Source organism: Pituophis catenifer, unplaced genomic scaffold (assembly GCF_029215685.1).
Source record: "Pituophis catenifer annectens isolate HBS135680 unplaced genomic scaffold, rPitCat1.0.hap2 SCAF_3, whole genome shotgun sequence".
Lineage (NCBI taxonomy): Eukaryota > Metazoa > Chordata > Lepidosauria > Squamata > Colubridae > Pituophis > Pituophis catenifer.
The window spans coordinates 49,381,335-49,404,930 of record NW_027256883.1 but is presented as its reverse complement, the minus strand read 5'-3'; the positions used below and the strand labels follow the sequence as shown (position 1 = coordinate 49,404,930).

Genomic DNA, 23,596 nt, shown 5'->3' with positions numbered 1-23,596 from the left:
TTTATAAGTATTTCAGTTACTACAAAGCAATTATTGAATGATTACTTACAAGCAAAACCTGCAGTGTACAATAAGTCTTAATATCTTGTAAGTATGCTTATGATTCCAGCCTTAATGTTTTTATATCCTATTAGCTAAATCTTTATAACTTATCATAAGCTCGTCCTTAGAGTGCTCTGACTTATCTAGTACTTTCAAAATTTATATTGAACCAAAAACAGATGGAGAAAATACACCTTCTAATTACATAGGTTAAGGGCAGGATTATGTGATCGGTGTGCAGTAACTGAAGAGCATATGAAGAAGAAACAACAGGAATTTGAAAATATCCGGCAACAGAACCTTAAATTAATCACTGAACTGAGTGAGTTTTAGCATCCTTTTGTTTTTTTAATGCTATTGTTTTTTCATTTGGGGATTTGTGTTGCTATTATCCTTCAATCAGAGATAATCCCATAGTAGGATTTCTGCATAAAACCATTTACCTAATAGTAAGCTTAATTTAATTTAACTTGGTATACAAGTAGAAGAGAATATTTATAGCTCAGGGTTGACCTATGGGGTCTTTGTGCTCTGAACTTCGTGGGTTTTTTGCAGACATTTCAGTAGCCAACTAGGTAACTAGCATTAATGATGTTACTGTTGAGTAATGAAACATCTTCAAGAAAAGAACCAAGCTCAGAGAGCACCGAGGACTTCACAATTAACCTGATATACTTCAAAAGAGATTTTTGAGGATTCATGAAATATACTTTAATAAATTTAGTTATTCATATAGTAAGAAAAATAACATAGAAAGTTTTTATTTGTTTGAGACAAATATAAAAAGGTTTTAGTTGATGTTGAACTGAATTACCAAGAACATTTTATTTAGACTTGATCCAGTGGATAGATTAAGATATAATTTTGTTTTGAATTCTGAACCTGTGTCATGTGAATGCTCAACAGTTCTAATTCTTAACAATTAAGGAATATTCTGATGTGATGAAAAAGTAAAATAAGAAAAAAATTATTGCTAAACTTTATGATGAATATCATTGATTTACAAATTCTAGTATGAAATATTCCATTTACATTAATATGTAAATCAATTTAGCGTTATCTTAATGATTATACATATTTGTGAAAAGGATAGAGGAAGATAAAACACAACAGAAAATTATAATGCTTTCATTTTATTTCAGTAAATGAAAGAAACAATTTACAGGATGAAAATAAAAAGATTTCAGAAAAGCTTCAGAAAATGCAGCAAAAAATTGAGTAAGTTTATTTATAACTAAAAGACAAACTTGTCTCAGAAGAAATGAAAGACAACTTGTATATAATACCCAGAAAAATGCATGGATGTAAGTTATTACTAGTCAAGCTAGGTATAGGCAATTATAAACTCTGGGTGTGGTGTGGTGTGGTATGTGTGTGTGTGTGTGTGTGTGTTGGAAAAAAGACATTTTAATGACATAATCAAAATGCGATAGCTTTACTAATAGAAGCAAGTACTCCCACTCAGTGTAACATGACACTCATTTTTCTAAACAGAAAAGTTTCACTTTTGTAAAATACTAAGTATTTCATTCTTTTTTTTAAAAAAAAAAAGCCCATCTCTGAATTTCATGTTCAAAATGTTCAAAAATCCCGTTGTTTCCAGTTGAAAAATAGGAATTCTGCGATAAATAAATAAAAACAAAGGTTGGCTCCTTGCTGAGAAAATTTCCTTATATTTAGTTCAATCTCTTAAAACTAGGTTATTTGGATGGATTGGGGACGTAGTGAAGCTGGTCATAGCAAAACAAAATTGTATTTAGTAGATAAGCTAAGGTTATGTACAATCCTAAATGAAGTTGGGAAATGAATTCTTGTCATTTCTAGTTTTTAATACTTGCATGATTTACAGTCTTTAAAATTATCATTTATATGCATACTTCTGCCATTATTTTTTTTAACCAGTATTTTCTTCCTAGCTTTATCAGTTGCTATATGCTTCTTCCAGATTGTTGTTTTGAAGGCTGCAAAGGATGAAACATTTCTCTTTTCCACCTTTATTGCTGTTGTTTTCTGAAGCTCCTTTCCTCATCATTCCCAGCTAGTACAGACTTCAAATCTTTCTGATTATTTTTTTTAATTCATAGTGCTTTTTCATCCCTCTTTCTCAGTAAATTCTCCAGGCATAGGAGCTCTCTTCTTCCTTAATTTCAGTCCTGTTTTACTACTCTCCTTCCCCCAGTGCAGGTAAGAGGAAAAAAAAAATGGATACCAAAATAACCATTCAGTGGTTATTTGATAACAGACTTTCACTGATTCAGTCTCCAGGAAAATGAGAGAATGGGGGAGGTTGATATATTTAGCCTTTATTCATATTGTTCTTCTATGGTTTTCTTAGGGAGCAAGAGCAATATATGGAAGATGTTATTCCAGATTCACCAGTTCAGTCACTGTCATTTTCAATGATTAATCGGATGCGGAGAAAACGAGAAAAAAGGCATGTCCGGTACACAGAACAAAAGTGCACAGATTTGGAAAAGAAAGGAAGAATCTATGGTATAATTTTTAATAATTAATTCTTCCCCTAAAGTAGTTGGGAATAGTTGCCATTTCAAAGATAACAGAACAAAAAAAAATTGTGCTCCTTTTTTGCCTGTTAACCAGGTCAATTTTTAAATCTCATTTTCAATACTAGCAAACTGAAATCTTCAGAATGTAGACATTTGAATATAAGTAGTTCAGAGAAGCAATATTCAAATGATATATTTGGTAGTTTAAGCATCTGTTTCATTTAAATAATATAATTGTATCTTCAAAAACATTCTGCTACATAAAAAACAAGTTCTTAATTTTAGTTGCTTTTCTTCTTTAAGCATTACATCACCACCTTGTGGACAATAGAAGGATTTTAATTTTATGATATCAAAGTTTAACTTAGAATAAAAGAAAATATAGATGGTAAACTATTGTTTAAAACTTTTTAGTCATACACACACAAACACAGAGTCAGAGATGGGCAGAGAGAGAGTTATTTAAAACTGTGAATTTAATCTGAAGTATAGCTGTTATTTAATGAAAAAGCATGTTTTAAATATTTACTTGATTTACTCAAGGTAGCAGTCGTGGCTAGGAGGGCCTTTTCTCAGTTTCATGTTGTGTGCCAGTTACAGCCTTCCTGGATCAAGAGGCTCTTCTCAATCACTCATTTCTTGGTCAACTCCCATATGGACTATTGCAATGTGCTTCAAATGGGGCTACTCTTGAAGAGTATCCAGAAGGTGCAGCTCCAAGGACTGCATATGTAACAGCTCTGCTGTGTGAGCTACATTGGGTACTAGTGTTCTGGATTCAATTCAAGATGTTGGTTATCACTTTTAAAGCCCTTTATGTCATGGGACCAGGTTACCCGAGGAACCATCTTGTTCCAATTTCATTGACCATCCCACCCAGGCAGGCAGGAAAGGTATGTTACGGACTCTGTCGGTTAGAGAATTTTGATTGGTAGATTCAAGAAAAAGAGTCTTCTCTGCCCTTGTCGTATGGAATATCATGCCCCCAGAGAAGAGGTTGGCCTCCACCTTTTTATGCTTTCCAGAAGAGTGTGAAGACCTATCTGCCATCTGGCGTTGGGTTCAAGGAATGGCACATAACCCTGGAGTTAGCTGGTATTTCCTTCACTTTTTTTTATCTTACTCACTTTTTAACTTATGTTTTAAACTCCACTCTTATTTTATTTTTCACTCTGTTTTAATTATGTTTTTAATTATATTTGGGTTTATCATTTGTATCTGCAAACCACCCAGAGACATGGATAGTAAGATGGGCAGTGTGTAAATTTGATAAGTAAATAATGTGAAAGCTTTTAAGCCAAGCTATTATTCATATAGCTAGAGATAAAAATAAAAATTGAAAGTAATAAAAGCAATTCTCTTACTATGTACAGTATATAGTTGTAATGCAAGGTGAAATTTTTGGAATGCTTTTATTTTTAAACACTGTTACTTTTTCTTAAATGCTTAAATATAGTTATGTATTTATTTGAAAATCATAACTTGGACACATACATTCAGTATTAGAGCTCTTATGTACAGTAGTCACCTCTTTGAGTTTTAAACTGCCTGGGATTCGTTTGGATATTTTAGTTTCAAATGTGTTTATTTATAATTTTGTTTTTTAAATATATAGTGGATTTGAAATAGTTTAACTTCAGGTTTATTTTTTTTTTTAAAAAAACCATTCAATAATGATAAAACCTATAAAAAAACAAACCTATCCTATGGTTTAAGGGTCTATTCTTGAAAGGATCTGGTTAGCCATTGACAGAAGCAGAATATTTTATCTAGTTTATTATATATTATATTCTAAATTTCATTATATATCACTGTACATAACTGCCTAATTTAGCCTAGCAAACAAGCTGTTCTTTGGTCAGTATCTTGTGTTCAATACCCAGGTCCTCAATCCTTAAATTTCCTCCAATTTTTAGGCTTCAATACTTCAGGTACTTCTAAATAAATGCATTTTTTCCCCAGTATTTTGGACAGAAAGTGACTTTTTTTTACACTACAGTTTAATGGCTAATCAAAATATGGAAACTAATTAAAATATAAAGCCATCTGCTTAACTCTGACATCTAAAACCCAATCAAGACAAAGAGGACCACTTTAATCAAAATCCACAGGTGTTCAGATTGTTGCATAGAATTTTCAGTAATTAATACAAAAATCTTTTGGGAGGATTTTGTCAAGGTAGGCTGATAGCTATGTTCTATTATTTAAGCATAATGTGAATTGTTTAAAGTACTGAATATGTACTTTATTGAAATTTGAATCATAAATCTAATTCTTACTCAGCTATTTTGCTGACTCATTTACATACAAAAACTACTCAAATTCTCTCAGAGAAAATAGATTTGTGCATCCAGGTCTACTCAGCTTTTATTTATCTGTTTATTATGTCAACATTAAGGCTGCCTAACTTCATAGCAGCTCTAGGTAGCTTATAGATAGAAATCAAAAGAAAACAAAATATACCAAGAACAAAGGCAAGACAGTTAACCAGAAACCAAAACCACTTGGGATCTAAGCATATCAGATTTTTTTTTAAAAAAGTTTTTTATAAATATTTAAATATAAATTCTGTATTTTTTTCTAGAACTTGGAAATATTCCATTGTCTTCCACTCAAAAGACTGTTTGGTCTGAAGAAGAAATATTGGTGGCAGATACATGTGATCTACAGTTGTCCCAAGATTCAAGTAAATATTACCAATTTTAGCATTACTTAATATTTAATAATAATAAATAACAACACTATTGTTTAATAACAAAGAAAATAATTATTTTAAAGATATCCATAAAAAAAATTTGGTTAGGAAAGAAGCAGATGTTCAAATAGTTCATTCCAAAATATTTTTGAAGAAACAAATGGAACAGTAAAGCAATTATATTATATCTTTATGTAACTTAATTATTCTTAGCTTAGCTTTTTATCTGCTGCAAGCTTGTCTAGCTTGAGCATTTAGCTGCATAATATTGGAAGCCTTTATTTTCTGATATAACTTTTAAGATTTTTATCAACAAATTAAAATCAGATCATTCAAAGCATTAGAAATGCATTAATATACTGTGTATATTTAATTATCTATCGAGCCATATGGCCATATGGCTTTGCAAAAATAACTAAGGTGTACAGTAGCCCTGACCAAACTGATGTTTCAGCTTTTGCTGGAATGTAATTACTATAATTTGCAGCCAGAAAAACTATGCTGCCAAGAATTTATGACATGCTATTATTGGGGGTGGGGGTGTGTGCTAAGGTAGAAAATACTGCCACAGAAATTTAATATGCAAATGTTTTAATATTTATAAATCCAGCCAATACTATTTTAGTGTAATTGATTTTTGGTTAAGAAATGTAAGTTAAAATTTAAAATTTCAATTTCTATCTATATTGTAATAGAAAAAGTTTTATGTTTTTAAGAAGTTTTTAAACGTATTAGAATAGTATTCAGTGGTTCTGGGGTTGTTTTTTGATATAGATATGTTATAAGGATATACATTTTTGGTTAAGTTGGAAGTTTGTACCAAAAGTTGTGGTAAATGTAATCTTGATGATGAGACCAAATTAGAGCTACTCAGACAAGTCTTTTATATGTGCCATGAATTATTCAAAAATAATTTTCTTCAAGATATCCTACCAGGCTTCAAGAAGCAATAAAGACCCTCAGCAAATTGGTGCATCAGCAAAGCAACATGCAGGGATCAAAAGCCTGAATATTTTCTCCCTGCCTCCTTTTAATCTGTGTTTTTCTATTATTTACTTCTTGTATATTTATTTTAGTTCTTTGTTTTTAGTGCTTTAGGAGCCAGCTTGGCTGAAAAACAGTAGGTAGCTTTAATAAAAACTGATTTCTTTGGTCAGTCACTTAAGGTCAGCTTGGTTATTTTTGCTTAGCAACAAGAGTGATGGCATTGTTAAAAAGCTTTTTTATGCTTTTCGGATTCTTCACTTTTCAAGCAGCATTGAAAAACATAAATTGGCAAGGATTCCAATAACAATTCTTTTAATTTATTCTTTTTAATATCTATATATTAAAGGAACTATTTCTGCAATACATAGGCACACACACACAAACACAAACACAAATACATAGATGCATATGGTGCTGTTTCCTTTCATAGTACTGTTAGTAATGTTATTCAAAGGCCAGAAAAGAAATAAAAAGGAACTAAAGCTGTGAGGTAAAAGCAAAAGAAAGGAAATAGAGCTAAATCTAGTTCACTATAACATTGTTTACCTCTTTGTTCCTTTTCACTTTGTTCCTTCAATGCCCATTTTCTCCAGGTTACATTTGACACTACTAAGAAATAGTCTATCTCATATTCAGAATTTCTCATCATCTTTGTATATCCTTCACTAATTTTCTCAGCATTTCACCAAAAACAATCAAATCAGTCATGCTTTTAGATTTAAATCCCTTCTTTTGCCATATGTGCTCATAAATAAGCTTATATGACATATTTGAACTAGCACTTTCTACACAGATATATCCCAACAATTTCAATTCTCATTCATTTTTGGATCTCTGAAGAATTGAATCATTTTTCTGTACCCTATTCGCTCATTCCTATCATTTCTTTATGGCTCCTAATCATGGGTGAACTGCTCCTGATTTGGACCAGATCACTTGATCCGGTAGCGATGGAGGTGGGTGGTTTGGAGAACCGGTAGCAAAAATCCCTGGCCCCTTCCCCCAATGCCCAGCTGAGAGGCTTTTTTTTAACTTTTAAAAGCATTTTTTCTACAACCTCTTCGGCCAAAAAAATGCTTTTAAAAGTAAAAAAAAAAAAGTCTCTGATGATCAGGCACTCAGCTTGGATCGTCAGAGGCATTTAAAAGAAAAAAAGTCTCTGCCGATCAGGCAACTCAGCTGGGATCGTCAGAGCCTTTTGAAAGCATTTTTTTTACAACCTCTTCGCTGAAGAGGTTGTAGAAAAAATGGTTTTAAAAGTTAAAAAAAAAAAATGGCCACCACCACCCAGTCATATTACCCCCACCATCACCAAGCCACGCCCACAGAACCAGTAGTAACAAATTTTAGATTTCACCACTGCTCCTAACATAATTTTCTTAGTGGATGACATATAATCAGAATTTTGCACAGTTTTTGTCAAAAGTCATCCCTAGGCCTTTCATTCCATTCCTTTCACCATTCAAACCAATTATCATCAATCTACAAATTAGTACTTTCATACTCATCCATAATGATCCTTATTATATCATTCTGTACCTTATATGTTTTAGCATTTTTTCATTCCTAATTAACATACACGTAAAAATATAAAAATATTTTTACCTATAAATATATAACCTACATATGGACTGCCAAAAATTTGAAAAAAAATGTGTTTGTTGACAGCATTAATATTAAATAGTCATACAGTTGGTTTTCAATATTGACAGATTGATTTTCAATATTGAGAATATACTACTGTACAGTAGATGATAAAATCAATCAAAATGCAAAAATCTTGACCTAATGAACCACAAAAACCAGTAACTTCCTGTTTACTGTATGACAACTAGTTTTGTATGTCTAATGAAAGCAAAGCAGGTTAGAGGCTTAAAGAATGAGTTAAATCTAATATTTGGTATGTCCATAAAAATGTGATAATTGCTCCCTATCAGAACTATCAGAATTAAAATATGCTTATTACTAGATGTTGACCTCATAATACAAACTATGACTAACAAGAGAGAATTTACCAAAGCTTCCTACATGGATTCAAAACCCTAAGTAACCAAAAAGTGGTCATTTTTGAACAAGACTGATTAGCAAAAAGAATATTTCGGTGTCCAATAGCTTGTAAATGACTTGGCATAAGATTGTACCAATCTAACCAGTATAATTTTTTTCTTCTTCCTACTTAGATAGGAGATGCAAAACCTAAGTCTTAATTCAGTATACAAAAGATTGAAAAGACCATTACCAAGAATGGGAAAATATTTATCTTGTGTATTTTTGCTGCTTTCCTTTTCCATTGGTACAGGCAAAGAAGTGAAAGAAGAATGTCCCAATTCAGTGCAGTTTAATTTGAAGGCAATTGTTGCAGAAACACTTGAATGTGATGAACATGTAAGTACTATTTTTAAGATCTGTCATAAATCTTCATAGACAAGAGTTTAGTTCCTTTTCTTTATTCCATCTAATGACTTACAAAACATACCACCTGCTGTTAAGCACAGTACATAAAACAATCATGCATGTGTAATTTATAATGGATTCTTCTGATCTTTCCCCAAAAAGCTAAATAAGAAAGTAGATTTTAAAAATTGAAGTCTGCCTGTCCATTTTAATTATGCCAAATGAAATGATTACATCATTCCTGCATCTGCATAAATTTTTCAAAGAAAATTACAGGAATGTTTGTCCTCAATTTGCTAGAAAGCAAATTACTAGAAATAAGCATGAAGAATAGATACCAATCTTTTTGCACTGCTATATGCATTTCTTTGCTGAATAAATATAACTATTCATTGTTTTACAGTGGTTCCTTAGTTATAGTTTTGGAACATAATTCATTTTTTAATAAACATGAAGACATTATAAAAAGTCCTGTGCTCTCAGAATGAGGTTCGAGAAGGCATACTGAATATTTTAATACAGGTAGCATTAAACACTATTGGTGGCTTATTCACACAGGCTGGTTGTTTCCTACCTCATTCATAATTATTTTTGGATAATTATATTGATCCCTTAACTATTCCCACATTATACAAAGCCATGATATGACTCATTTATTTTTATTTAATTTGACATAAAAACCCAGACTAGAAAATAATCCATGGTTTATAAGTCAATGTGAATATATTTAGTTTTTCACATTTCTCTATAGGACTTGGTGTTTAATCTCTCATCATTTTTTGCTACCTTCCTCTAATCACAAGTATTTTTTTCTACATTATTTTCAAAATATATGACTAAAAACTGACCCAGTTCTTGAAATATATTTTAACTCTATGCAGGACAATTCACAGAGGCAGACAGGCTAATATTCAAAAGTACTACTCAATGAACGTTTCATTTATGTACGAATTCCTTAGTAATACATGAATATATTTATTTGCATTTAAAAATTACAATATAAATACGTATTTAAAAACCAAGTAAACAGATAATCTTCAATTTACAACCATTTCTTTAGTTACTGATCAAAGTTACAATGGCACTGAAAAGAAAGTGATTTACGACCATTTTTCATACCACTGTTGCAGCATTCACATGATCAAAATTTGGACACAAGCATGTATTTATGATGATTGTAGTGTCTTGGAGTCATGTGATAATCTTTTGCGACCTTCAGAAAGTAAAGCCAATCGGGAAGCCAGATTCACTTAACAACTGTCTTACTTAACAACTGCAATGATTCACTTAACAACTGTGGCAAGAAAGATTGTAAAATGGGGCAAAATTCACTTAACAACTATCTTGCTTAGCAATGGAAATTTTGGTCATAACTTGAGGACTAGAAAATACTTGCTTAGGAAGCCAAGGAACAGTTTGCTCACCTTTTCAGTATTCAAGATTCTAAATGTACTTTATGTCCCCTTTTCCATCCCACAAATCTCAGAGAATTAATTTTTTTAATAAGAACTCTATATATGTACATCTGATATGGTACACTATTTGTATCTGGGATGTTTGTCCCAACCAGTTGTTGGTTTGGTTTTAAGATTGTCAATTAATAATAATATTCTTTGTTCACTAAGTGAATAAATATAATTGGGGCGCATTAGAAAATTATATTGTGCAATATTGTAATTATTTCTGAAATCATACATTTTTGTTCCATAGGAACCTCGCAGCAAACCACTTGGAGTTACAAGAAGACAATTGGCTCAAGGGTGTTATAAAAGTAATACTGACAATTTAGAGTGAGTCTTCCTTGGAAAGATCATATTCTCCCACATATTTATTAATACTTTAGGATTATATTTGGATATATTCCTATAAATACTTTAGCCTATTACGTGTGATAAGTGGATAACTACTAGGAACATACTGTTTTCGAAGATAATACCTAGTTTTAAAAATTCCTTTCCTACAGAAGATTGCCTGCTACCTACTTATATGTTTTTATGGTGTTGGGTCTTTGACAGCTTTTTCATGATTCCCCAAGTACCTGAGTCTGCTGCTCAACTTGTAAACCTGTTGTATTATTAATTTTAACCCTTTTAATTCTTACTCATAAATGCTCATACATTTCAAAGATTTTAACTTTTTAAAATTTAATCAGCCTAAATAATTTTTGTGGGAACATGATATAAATAATATATATACCAAAATCATTAAAAGTACTTGCAGACAAAGAGTCCTGTTTTGTAATTTCCTTTAAACTTATTTATTTATAAATTTTAATTCTGTTCAGATATTCTGACCCATCTGAGGATCTTTCTCCACCTACGTGGGATTCCAAGATACCTTCTCCTGTTTTCGGGGCATCTGCCAATATTAAAAGTAGCTTAGTTTTCTCCCCATCTGTTTTAGCAGCCGAGAAAAAATCAAATCTGAAAAACAGCTCCATCAACAGTTCTTCCCTTTCAAGATCTGAGAAAGTGAGATCAAAATCTGAAGACATTCCTTTTATGAGCCTTGGGACTGAAATAGCAACAGTTCTCAATCAAGCCCCAATTAGTAGGCAAGTGGCTTTGAAACAGAATTCAGAGGAACCCATAACATGTGTGACCAATACACATCTGGATAAAAGTGACATCATCAAAGGTGGCTTCCTTCTTGCATCACAGAAACTGTTAGGGAACAGATGTTCTAAAAGGAAAAAAAATGATGACAAGAGCAACCATGTAATCCGCTGTGAAAAGGAAAATGCTTTTCCGTCCCATGCAGATGTTTTTTCTATTGCCAGAGATAACACAACTGATAAACCTTTGGATCTGTCCGATCGCTTCTCTGATTTTCCCTGTGAAAAAATAATTGCTGAGAATTCCAAGATTAAAATGAGGCAGGCAACTCTCCATGATGTTTTTCAACCTCTAGTGAAAGATTCTTCATCTAAAATCACCAATAGTAATTCTGTAATGAACAAAGATTCACAAGAGAATCCCTGCATACAAGAAGCAATCCTAAAATCTCTTACCAAAATGTCCCCAGTGAAAGAGCATGAAATAAAAGAGGAAATTGCTAACTTTTCTAATCCACCTTTGCAAAATGATGACAGTATAAAAGTAAGTATGTGATTAAGGCATTTATTTTATAATGCACCATTATCTGAACCCTGAGTTTTTTGAGAAACTGAAATTAATTTCTTCCTGTAGAAATTTTGCAAGGTAAATAGGAGATTACTTTTGTTTCTGCATATGGGTTTGATGATCAGAAGATAAATGCAACTGGAAATATGCATAGGCAGATAGTAATTCTAAACTAAAAATTAAGAAGTTGTTTATTCTCAATTGTTTTGGTAGGAGGTTGCTGGTGATCAAGAACGCAAGAGAATAAGATCGGGACATGGAACGGGTGAGCCAGCATCGGTACTTCAGCCAAATCCTTGTAGGGTGACAAAAATCACACAATTTGAGCAAGGTATCTTTTTACTCATAAATTTATAAATGAATAGGACTATCACAGGTTTTGAATCTAACTCTTTTGCTTGTTTCTTTCGTCTTCTGTTCAATTCTGTTCTGATTCTTGGAGACTGCCCGGACAGGTCCCTGCAATTTTCTTGGCAAGGTTTTTCAGAAATGGTTTGCCATTGCTCCTTCCTAGGACTAAAAAGAAAGTCACCTGTCCAAGGTCACCCACCTGGCTTCATGTCCAAGGCAGGACTAGATATCCCAGTTTCTAGCCTGATTCCTTAACCACTGCACCAAACTGGCTCTCTATCATTACTCTCTCTGGTATTGTAAAGTAATGTAATACAATACACTCCTCTGGTATTGTTGCTGTTATTATCATAACCAAAACATGCTTCCAGTTACAGATCTTTCCATACTATCTTTGTTTCTAGGATCTTCTCTTAATTTACTACTGGCATATTCTCTTGTATAGCTTTTTGTGTTTATGACACCTGAAGTCTGTAATTATACAGGCTACAATTTGTATTTTATATCGGATTACGTAAGTATGGAATTTTGTTACTATAGAACAGTCATTACACTGAAAACTTCTGTTTTCTTTTCCAGATAAAACATCTTTGGAAAATGTGCAGTGGAGTATAGATCCAGGAGCTGACCTTTCTCAATACAAAATGGACGTTACTCTGATTGACACAAAAGTAAGGAATTTTACAGTTTTGCTCATTGAACTCACCTGAATAAATTAGACTCTTGATCTATTAAGAATGAAATAAAACAAAACAGAATAATTTTTTCTTGAAAGTAAAATTTAGGCTAAATAAAAATGATATATATTTAATTATTGGTAATGCAAAGCGTTACAGCTAATCCCTAAACATAACTTTACATTGAAACAATGTTCTTTATGCAATACGCATAGAAACTGTTTCATGTTATTAAAATCTCTAAACATGTACAGGTAATCCTCACTTAATGACCATTCAAAGTTACAATGGACCTCCCAAAAAGGACTTACGACCCAATTCAAAGTTCCAATAGCCCCCCATGTAGTCATGAGACTGCACTTTGGACTCTCAGTAACTGACCCACATTTATTTGTTTCTTTGTTAAATTTCTTGCCACCCATCTCACTAATACAGTGACTCTGGGCGGCTTACAATATAATAGCAAAGTTTAAAAGTGCTAAAAAAACAATTAAATATAGAATAAAAGATTAAAAGTTAAGAAACAAGTTGAGCCTGGAGGTGAGAACCTTATCTATCCCGTCAGCCACCCTCAGGCCAAGTGGCAGAGCCAAGATTTTAAACTCTTCTGGAAGGCCAGGAGTTGTTGTGGCCTATTAGCCACCGGCCCCTCCAGCAGCTGAATCAGATGAAGAGGAGGTGTGGGAGTCAGGGTCAGCATCAAGGCAACCTGAGAGCTCCAAGGGGGAAGAAGGAATGGAGCTGGCAGAGAGAGAGGCAGAGCCTGGGCCGTCCGCCAGCCCTCAGATGGAGAGTCAACAGCCCCCAGATCTGGAGGTGGCTGATGAGGAAGAGGAGGAACAGCTGGGTCCAGTGCCTGATATGCCGATGCACAGAAGGCAAAGGAGAGGAGAGCAGTGGAAATCCGTGGGCCAATCCTTGGAAGGAAGAGCCACTGCTGCTAGCGAAGCCCCACCCTAGTTCTGGGGATAAAAGGCAGGGGGTGGAGATGAATAGATGTGGCAGACAACTATTCATCTCCCTGCCAGACAGACTTGTTAGCCTGCAGTGAAAGAAAAACTTGCCGGGGCTGCTGGCACACCTAATAAAGGAATCATTGCTTCAATTACAGAGGGCTTGTCGTGTTTGGGGAGCTGGGTCAGAATAGGAGTGTGGGGGCAGATCTCACCTGTGATGAGAGAACACCAGAAAAGGCTCTTTTCATGGACTCCACCAGCTGAATTTTTTTGGCCAATGGGATCTGCAGTAGACTGCTGAACAAGTGGGGCAGGTTAGTCCCATCAGGGTAAGATGATTCCTCAGGTACCCTGGACCCATGCCATAAAAGGCTTTAAAGATGATTGCCAACAGCTTGAATTGGAGCCAGAAGCAAACTGATACCCAATGCAGCTCACATAGTGGTGTCACATGTGCCACCCAAGAGGCCTCCAGAACTGTCCATGCTGCTGCATTCTGTATCAGTTGTGATTTCCAAATACTCTTCAAGGCTAGCCCTATGTAGAGCGTGTTGCAGTAATACAACTGGGAGATGACCATGAGGGACAGTGTGCAGGGTCTTACAAACCAGGAAATGGCACAACTGACACATGAAGTTACATGTTTGTGGCATTCTGTGGTCCTGTGACCTCATTTAGGTTGTTTTTTGCTAGACAAATGCGTAATGACCACCACAAAAAAAGGTTGTGAGGTTAAGTCAGTCACATGATGATCCACCTAACTACCAGCATGAATTACAATTGTAATTCTGAGTTACATTTATAAACCAAGGACTACTTGATGATTATCTACCAAGAAAATGTTACTCTAATTTCTCATTCAAAAAGGTTCCTTTAATATATCTTCTCTGTTCTCACCAAAAGTATTATCTTCTTCTTTTTTACTTTCACATTTACCACTTTGGATATTATAATCCATTAAAAATGTGAAAAGTTGTGTAAATATTTCTTTAGAAACATTGATACTTTAGAAACTTTCCTTATGAATTTTCATTTATAATCTGCTTGTGATATTTATATGAAAAGACTGAATGTAGGAACTCCTTGTTTTAAAGAATTGTATGAAGAATATCTTCATTCTGACATACCATTAAGAATGTTATCCTTAACTTAAAAAAAAATTAAAGTAATACTGTATCCAAGCAGGTTTTTGGCAGCAAACCTTTGCATATCTGTCTTACCTATATAGGTCACCAATATGTATGTAATCCTAATCAGACTCTTGGAGGATTACATTCATTTTAAAAGTACTTTGGCTTTTTAAATGAGAAGAGATACTTCAGAATGTTGTTCAATCAATTGCAGATAGGTACAAACTAAACTGTACATGTGTACACAGTATAATTATGGATAAATATTTAAGACATAACCCTAAAGTAGAGAAGTTCAAAATTTAATTTAAACTTCATTTTGTATAATGAAATTGCCTGAAATAATTGGTAGTGCAGTATTATTCCTTTGTTTTTCTGTTTCTTTGAATCGCCATGAAAATATAATTCCATTCCTGTATCAATTCTAAACAAAATTGACATAATTATCTTCATTTATAGAAGTGCTCAATGAAGTTTATCTGTTAGAAACTCCAAATCATGTTATCTGTTAGAAACTCTAAATCATGCTTATACTTATTTAAAATATGAAAAACTCTGTGAATTTCCAAGATTTGATCAGAATTTGCACATTATGCAGCTGCTTTGTATGATGTACCACCAAAAGATTTGGGATTGTTCCCAAAAAGATGGTAAGTATAATATTTGTTTTTAAAATGTTGATTTAGATTTATTGAAAATTTGTAAAAAATTGTAATTGACTTTTAGAAGTGATATTTTAATTTTGCCTATTATAGTTATCTTTAATTTTGTTAATTAAAAGGAAGGAACTGAAACAAGAATTGGATCAGAGACCCTGGACATGGACCATACGTACATCAGTGATAGTATTCTATTAAGAATGAAAAAACAAAGACAGAAAGAAGTAAGCAGTCCAGGTAAGTTTATTTTTGTTTATTATATTTTTTATTATTCAAATAGAGGCATTAAGAAGATAGCTCATCTTAATGTACCTTTACTTATGTGGATTTATGACTCTACTCCATAGATGCATCAAAATAGCAGTTGCATCAGGATCACAGTTAATAGGGAATGATGGTAGTGCATGATTAGCCCACTGTGAAAGGATAAACTCACTGCCACAAACAAGCTACATTTGTCCTTCCTTCTTGAGATCCAGAGTTTCAACATTGTGCGGGAAAGAGATTTAAATCAGCTCCATCTTCTATTTCACTGGAGAGTATCCCATTAAACAGATAAGAAACCTAGATATGTATAGGTGTGGTGACAAAGAAGTTGAGTCAGTAAGACTGTAGCGAGAAAAGTCCAAAGCAACCAACTCAGCGCCAATCCTAGGAAGAAATAGCAACTTTTGGAGCCACCCTTCAGTGGGCAAAGCTAATTGAGACAGAGCCAAAGGATTGGTGGGGAGTGGGGGGAACCTGATCAGAGATTCTGCAAAGAAGCAATAGAAGTAAATTCACTGCATGCAACAACCCAGGTAGAGTTCTATAAGCCAGTTGTTGGAAGACAAGAGCATAAGTGCTGGGTTAGGAGAGATGAGTAACCATATAACACAAGTATATGGAGCAAAAAGGGTTTTCAAGTATAAAAGGACTGTGTCTGGCTTCAAGAGCTGAAGGCATGGGGAAAGCTTGAAGGCTGAAGGCAACTCCCTTACATCCAAAATACAACCAAAGGAAAGCTTCTTCAGCAGGGATTCTCTTGCTGTCTTTAATAACCATATAGGTTCCAAGCCTAATCTATTTATTGAAAAAGTAAAACCTAATATATTTATTGAAAAAGTAAAACCAGAAATTGGGCTGGAAAGTTGACAATCAATGTAATGTCTTTGAATAAGGGCATACACGGTACTCCTTGTTTACCAACCACTCATTCAGTGACTCTTTAAAGCTGTGATGACACTAAAAAAAGTGGTCCTGATGACTGGTCTTCAAGTTCTGGCCATTGTACCACTCCTGCGGTCACATAATCTCAATTCAAGTACTTGGCAACTGGCTTGTACTTATGATGGTTGCACCACTTCATGATCATTATTTGCGCCCTTCCCTGCCAGCTTCCCACAACCATAGTCAATGGGGAATCCAGCAGGAAAAGTTACCAGTCACTCTAGTAAGGGCCCCCAGCCTCCCTGTACTCCCACTGCATCTTCCATTACCTGGCCGCTCTGCGCTTGCCTAGCACTGCAGCATCCATCTCATCCAGTTTGTATGCGGTTTACACCATGCTCCTTCCCTGGACTCCCACTAGTTCCTGCTTACTGACTCACACAATTTAGGATTACAACAGCAACCAGGACTGCCAGGATTGTCATCACTAAGCAATGTAGTCACAAGATATTGGATCTTATGATTGCATTGCTTAGCAATAGCAGTCCTGATTGCTATCATAACATACAGGATTACCTGTAAATTCTCTCATGCACTATGAGTACACATATTAATTTGGATTTTGAAAAAAAGCATTAGCTTTGACAAACGGAGAATGTGTATGAGATATTAATCTGCCCATATTTTCTTTTGCATCTAGTCTGGTGACATTTAATGCAATTAAAATATTTTATTTATTCATTTATTTATTTATCACATTTTAAAACTGCCCATCTCCCCCTAATCAATAGTTAAAGCCATCCCTTTAAAATAATGCTACCGGTAGGAGTCTCTTAGAACTAATATATAACTTTCACCCATCTTTTTTAAAGAGAAAAAATCAGATGAGAATGTGTTTATGTTCTACTAAAAACTAATACCTTTAAATTTATTGGGCCTCATGTTTGCTGCTAATACTTATTGTTACTTGTATTTGTAGAAGGAGAAAAAAGAGAAAAGGATACCTTTACAGAAATATTTGATCAAACAACTTATGAAGAATATAAATCCTATTTAGAAGATGACTATCTTCCAGAATGTGACCATAAGAATTCTACTGAGGAAGAAGGAAAAGAAAAAAACACCATACAAAGTATTTTACTTGTTATTAGACTAGTAATTCACTGACTGTAGCTGGAGAAAATTGCTTTATTTTGAATGCACATAAAAACATTATTTTAAAAAACTAAATTTGATACTCAGAGAAAATGTATTCATTGTTACAAATGGTTATAAATCTAGTTTTCTGTAGTCATATTATTTCAGTTACATTTATAATTATATTCTTTCCAGTATTGTTTATGGCTTAATCTATATGTTTTCAGGGGAAAGAGACAAGCAAAATAAAATGAAGCAGAAGGCTTTTGTGGAAACATGTGATTTTAAAAGTGATGAAAGGTATTTATGAAATCAAGTTTCCTCAGAATATAAATATTAGCTAGATTTTTCCCACAGATGATAATATGATAAAATCAAAGTTTAAGAATTTAATCAGCTTTGAAAATATTCCTAAAAATAATCAAATAAAAAATATAAAATATTTTGAGGATTATTTTTTAATTTCACATGAATAAATACCTCTCTAAGAGATATTTTTAATTTTGGGATATCTCTTCCTCAAAGAATACATTCAGTAATCTGCTCATTTTTGGCTAATATAGGGAAGTCATTTTGATATCAGTAGAATTTTAGCTATTGTAATGATTTCTTTTCCTTTTTTTTCCTTATTTTTGTTGTAGCAAAACAAACAAATAAATATAAAACTGGAAATATATTCAGAAATACTATAACTGCTAGACTGTTGTCATGATTCTGTATTGTATATATTTATATTTAGGGACAAAATCAAAATTTGACAGCAATGGACAGCTTGTGCAATTTTTTAGCAACATAAAGTTTATATCCTTGTTTTTCTCTGCTTACACAGCAGAACAAATCTTGTATTGGATTTTCCTCATATTGAAGTTGTGCGGAAAAAAGAAGAAAGAAGAAAATTACCTGGCCACTCTTGTAAAGAATGTGAAATAGTAAGCATACAGTGGTCTTATGACCACAGTTGAGCCCAAAATTTCCATTGATGAGCAAGAGAGTTGTTAAGACAGTTTTGCCTCATTTTACAAATTTTGAAATGCGTATGCGACCCCCCCCGCATGCCTGCTCCCACATGCGTGCACGACCCTCCCTGCCTGTGCCCCCTGCATGCATAAGCAATCCCTGCATTTGTGCCCTGTGCATATACGTGCGACCCCCACATGTGCCCACCGCACATGCATGCACAACTGCATATGCATGCACAACCACCATGCATGCACGCGTGACCCCTGCGTGTGCGCTCTGTGCATATGCGTGTGACACCCGCACATGTGCCCCACTCCCTGTGCATGCACGGCAGAGACCAGCTGACTGGTTGGAGGCGTGCTTGCATGCGTGGCAGAGCTGAGCTGGGGCGACGGCTCACGTATCCGCAGAGAGGGTTCTGCATGCCACCTGTGGCACATATACGATAGGTTCACCATCACGGTACATACCATGTCTTTTAAAAAATCAGTAATAATTCAATTTTAAATGTTTATTTCAGCCATCCTTAAAAATTCTCATCAATATTTTTCTGAAATGGAATCTTTAAAATAAGAAACTTACTTTAGCAAATAAGATTGTTGCTAGTGGTTTCTGTTTAATATACATTATAGCCCATGATGAAGTTTAATTCTATTCTCTAAAACATGAAGAATCTGGATTTTTGAATGAAGAAAGAAACAGGACATAAAAGCAGCTTTGTGGGTTGTTGGTTTTTTTTGCCAAGGTTTGTGTGTGAACAGTTTTAATTTCCTGTCCCCGCACAGGCAAGATTTCTCCTCTCCAGGAACTTGGTTCTTGTTACATTTTGGCAAGTGATTGTTAGTGCTTAGCTGTTATATTGAAAACAGGAACTTTTTTCACTAGTCCAAATATGTTAAAAAATATGGGCAAAACATCTAAAGCATTTATAAAAAAAGTTTGTTCTCTATAAACTATCTAAAATTAATTTTTTCATAGATGGATGTTCTAATGTCAGCATGTCATGATACCGAAGTGATAGTGTGAGAGGCAGAAGACTTCTAAATCAAAATAAACAAGACAGGAGAAGTTATGCTTAATTGACTTTTGTCTGGATTAGCACTTTTTTTTATTTTTGTTTTCCAAGTTTTAGAAGGAAAGATATGCTACAATATACCATTAAAAATATAAGTATTATACAGGAAGGTTTCCATTGCTTTGAGACTGCTAATTTAGAAAATACCTAACCCAAAAGTGCAGGATTCATTTGTACCTAAAAATATAATATGCAAACAGTACAAATCAGAGATTCAGAAATATGCTGATGGGTGTTAAATATTGTTGGGTATCCATGTTTTTACTGCTAAAATATTCTCATTTGTTACTTATTTCTAATTATTATATCTTAGTATTATGCAGGTTTGCCAGAAGAAGAGAGAGAAAAAAAACTAGCTACCTGTTCTAGACATCGATCTCGTTACATTCCTCCTGAAACACCAGAAAATTTCTGGGAAGTTGGATTCCCTTCCACACAAATGTGTGTTGAAAGAGGTAATTATATAAAGCAATATTATACAAAAATGGAAGAATAAGTTTTGTTTCCAGAAGTTAATACAAGAATCTGAATAGAAACAACGAAAGGTGGTTGCTTCTCAGTTTCTTGGTCACAGAAAATGGAAGTCACAGAAATGGGTTAACTGAACTTCTCCTATAGGTAGAAAGCAGAACTTCTTCCTATTCCAAGATAACCTCCCAATTTTAATCTTTAGTTCTGACCTTTAGAAAGGACCAGTGGCATATCCATCAACTCCATTTTAAGGGGCTATTTAGAAGGTGACAAAAAGACAATCAGAGGTAGCAAAGTAGCATTCAGTGAAATGCAGTTCCCCAAATAATATCCCTGCTAAGTAATATACAAACCAAATGCCATTTGGAAATCAAAGAGACTGTGAGAAAGCAGTAAAATTTGGGTGAATAATCCATGAATACAAAGACTTCTCAGATTATTTTGGCAAACAGAGAAGCCAACAGTTCCATGACAGATCAGGAGATCACGTGGAATCCTCAGCTCCATGACAAATGAGGCCCCAGAAAGCACCAATTGCAGTTACTGACAGCCAGTAGTTATGCATGGCAGACCAGGAGGCTTCTTGGCATCTTCCTCTCACATCTGAATGAAACAATGGGCAGCAGTAATTATGACAACCAAAAGGAAAAACCTTTTGTGTGGCATCCACTGGGCTGACTCTTACACAGGCTAAACACCAGGTAGGCCTTTGGCAATCATTCTCTGAAGACCAAGAAGTCATAAGATTGGAAAAATAAAAGAGCAGTACTCGTTTACTCCAGACTAGCATGAGCAGACAGATCTCTCTCAGTTTTATTAAAAGAATGCAGGAAGAGAACCAAAGAATTACTGTTCTAGCAATATATCAGAAGAGGGATGTGTGAACTCCAAGAGAGGGGGGGTTCCTATGGTGCCCTTTCCCTTTCTAGGAAATCTATTGCAAATAAAACGAAAGCTTTGCTTACACGGAGGACATACAAAAGAAAACTCATCATCATCATGTCCTTCTGGACACCCCATCTTTTTTCAGGCAGGAAAAAAGGAAGAACCACTGGAAGTCTGTGGCCATTTCATCACAAATTTAACTCCAATAAACAAGGATAATTCTGTTCCAATACAATGGAACAATGATGACTAGCTCACTGGTCATTTTACAATGATGACCAGCTCACTGGCTGCCTTTTGAAAGTAGGTAATCTGAAGGAAGTATTTCCTGCCTGAACATCGTTTCAATTAGAGGCAGGGAGAGTAGGAAATCTGATGGACAGAATATTTTTCCATTTGCCCAAAGGCAGTTTGACTGAGTCACTCTGCACAATCATGGTGTCTAAGCAGGTTAGTGTATTTTGGCTTTGCCCATTGTTGGTTATGAATAGGACTTAGTGGACAGGAAACATTGCATTTTCATTTGTTTCATAGTTTGTATGACATAGTTATTTGAAACAATTATGCTACCTAATAATTGCTATTTAGAGATAAAGGTCAACCATAAGCTACAACAACAAATGATATGCCTACTGATCACAGTGAATTTTATCTATAATCATTTACAGTGTCTTAATAGGATATCAGTAATCTTCATTATAGTAATAATAATAACCATTTTTTATCATTTAGTTTTTGAATATTCACATTTTTTTGGCAATCCTTAACTTAAACCTATTGGTGAAACCAGCATTAGATCCCTATTACAAAGGCACAGCAGAATCAGAAAGTTGATAATTTATCTATAGTATAGAAACTTAGTAAATCCATGTATAAAGTAAAAATTGCATGAGCAATTTCCCCATTTAAAATTCAGTTTTCAATACACCATGCTGTAGAAAGCAAACTTTTTTAAATTTCTTAGAAAGTCTACAGAAAATGTGCCATAAAATTTCTATTTGCACACAGAAAGTTACCTTTACATCTCAAAATATGTATTGTCTCATAACAGTTATTAAGAAGCTTATAAATTGACACATCCTACTCACTTCATAGCTGTGAATAGTGTTTTTCAATATAAGTTCTGAATGAAAGTCAAAACACATTTATCCTAGTCTTTTAAATCAAACTTTTAAAATATTGTAAATTAATACAATTTTTATCTGAGAAATTATTTTAATTAAGTTTTATAATCTTAACAAAGATAGTATATTATTTTTATTTTGTATGTGTATGAGAACTTTGACTTAATTTACTAATTTATTTTTTTCTTTTTCAATATAAAACTATATTATGTAATTGGGATTTTAATAAATATTTTTATGATTATTATATATTGAAATTGGCAGAAATTCATGTCACTACAATTTAATCATGTTTTTTTACCAAAACCATAGTATAAACATTTGTTGTCTTTATTTTTTTAGGTTATATAAAAGAAGAGTTTGCTCCCTGTCCTCGTCCCAAAAGAAGGCAGCCTTATAACGTGATGTTTTCTCCAAAAGGCAAAGAACAAAAAACATAAGTGGGAAATGATTTTTAAAACTTTTAAAAAATTTTGTTTCAATTCATATTTATAATCAGTTGAAATATAAATAATAAAGAGACCTGGGAACTGTCTTGTTGTATTTGAAAGTGACAGCCTCTTAATGCAACTATTTAATGTAAAGAAGATATATATTTGTAGATACATTTTTGTGTCTTGACTGATTTTGCACCTTGTGTGTATTTCTGATCTTTTGGAGGTCTACATTTAGCTCCCTGCAATTAAGCTTGGTATAAGTTAGTATGATTTCTTTGGGCCAAGCAAAGTTGCATTTGCTTATTTCAGGTTTAGAATAGTTCCATGAACTTTAGATGGAACCTTGTAGGGTGCTTCTATTTTGCACTTGATAATTTAAATAAAGTGTAACCATTTGTTTTTTTGTAATACTTTTTTGAAAAAGTATAATAAAGTGTACTTTCTTAATTATGACTTTTTACATTAGTTTCATTTATCACATCTTTTATTCTATGCATACCTGCCTGGAATCTGTAAAAGCTTATAGAATTTTTTGGCAAGAACCCTTATGTGTATGATTTTGCATGGTACTCCCAGAATCCTTGCAGTTTCTTTTGATCACTATAGCAATTGCCTGTTTTTTCTTGAAACATATTTGTTCCTATAGAATTTTTCTTTTTTCAAACGTATTCTATTTTATCATAATTTATTTTATTTACTTTGTATCAGCTGTGCTACATGTAAGAGAATTTAGGATGCAAATCACCTTGAAGGCTCAATTTTGCAAATGCTAATTTGTGATGGCAAATCTCCCACACATACCTAGTCTTGGCCACAATCTTTATCTATTTTGCCTTAG

The 23,596-nt window shown here is 33.7% G+C and overlaps 1 protein-coding gene across 1 annotated transcript in view; it reads left to right on the top strand.

The window, feature by feature from the left end:
- RBBP8 (RB binding protein 8, endonuclease) overlaps positions 1–23,008 on the top strand; it is a 34,594-nt gene extending 11,586 nt beyond the window's left edge. Inside the window, exons 4-18 of the mRNA XM_070942345.1 lie at positions 252–364; positions 1,185–1,260; positions 2,378–2,535; positions 5,134–5,235; positions 8,531–8,616; positions 10,336–10,415; positions 10,910–11,723; positions 11,961–12,078; positions 12,678–12,769; positions 15,643–15,757; positions 17,649–17,801; positions 18,034–18,106; positions 18,636–18,735; positions 20,155–20,296; positions 22,664–23,008. Coding sequence (XP_070798446.1) covers positions 252–364; positions 1,185–1,260; positions 2,378–2,535; positions 5,134–5,235; positions 8,531–8,616; positions 10,336–10,415; positions 10,910–11,723; positions 11,961–12,078; positions 12,678–12,769; positions 15,643–15,757; positions 17,649–17,801; positions 18,034–18,106; positions 18,636–18,735; positions 20,155–20,296; positions 22,664–22,761 — 2,320 coding nt within the window. The 3' untranslated portion in view covers positions 22,762–23,008. The remainder of the gene's footprint in view (positions 1–251; positions 365–1,184; positions 1,261–2,377; positions 2,536–5,133; positions 5,236–8,530; positions 8,617–10,335; positions 10,416–10,909; positions 11,724–11,960; positions 12,079–12,677; positions 12,770–15,642; positions 15,758–17,648; positions 17,802–18,033; positions 18,107–18,635; positions 18,736–20,154; positions 20,297–22,663) is intronic.
- Positions 23,009–23,596: the final 588 nt, after the last annotated feature.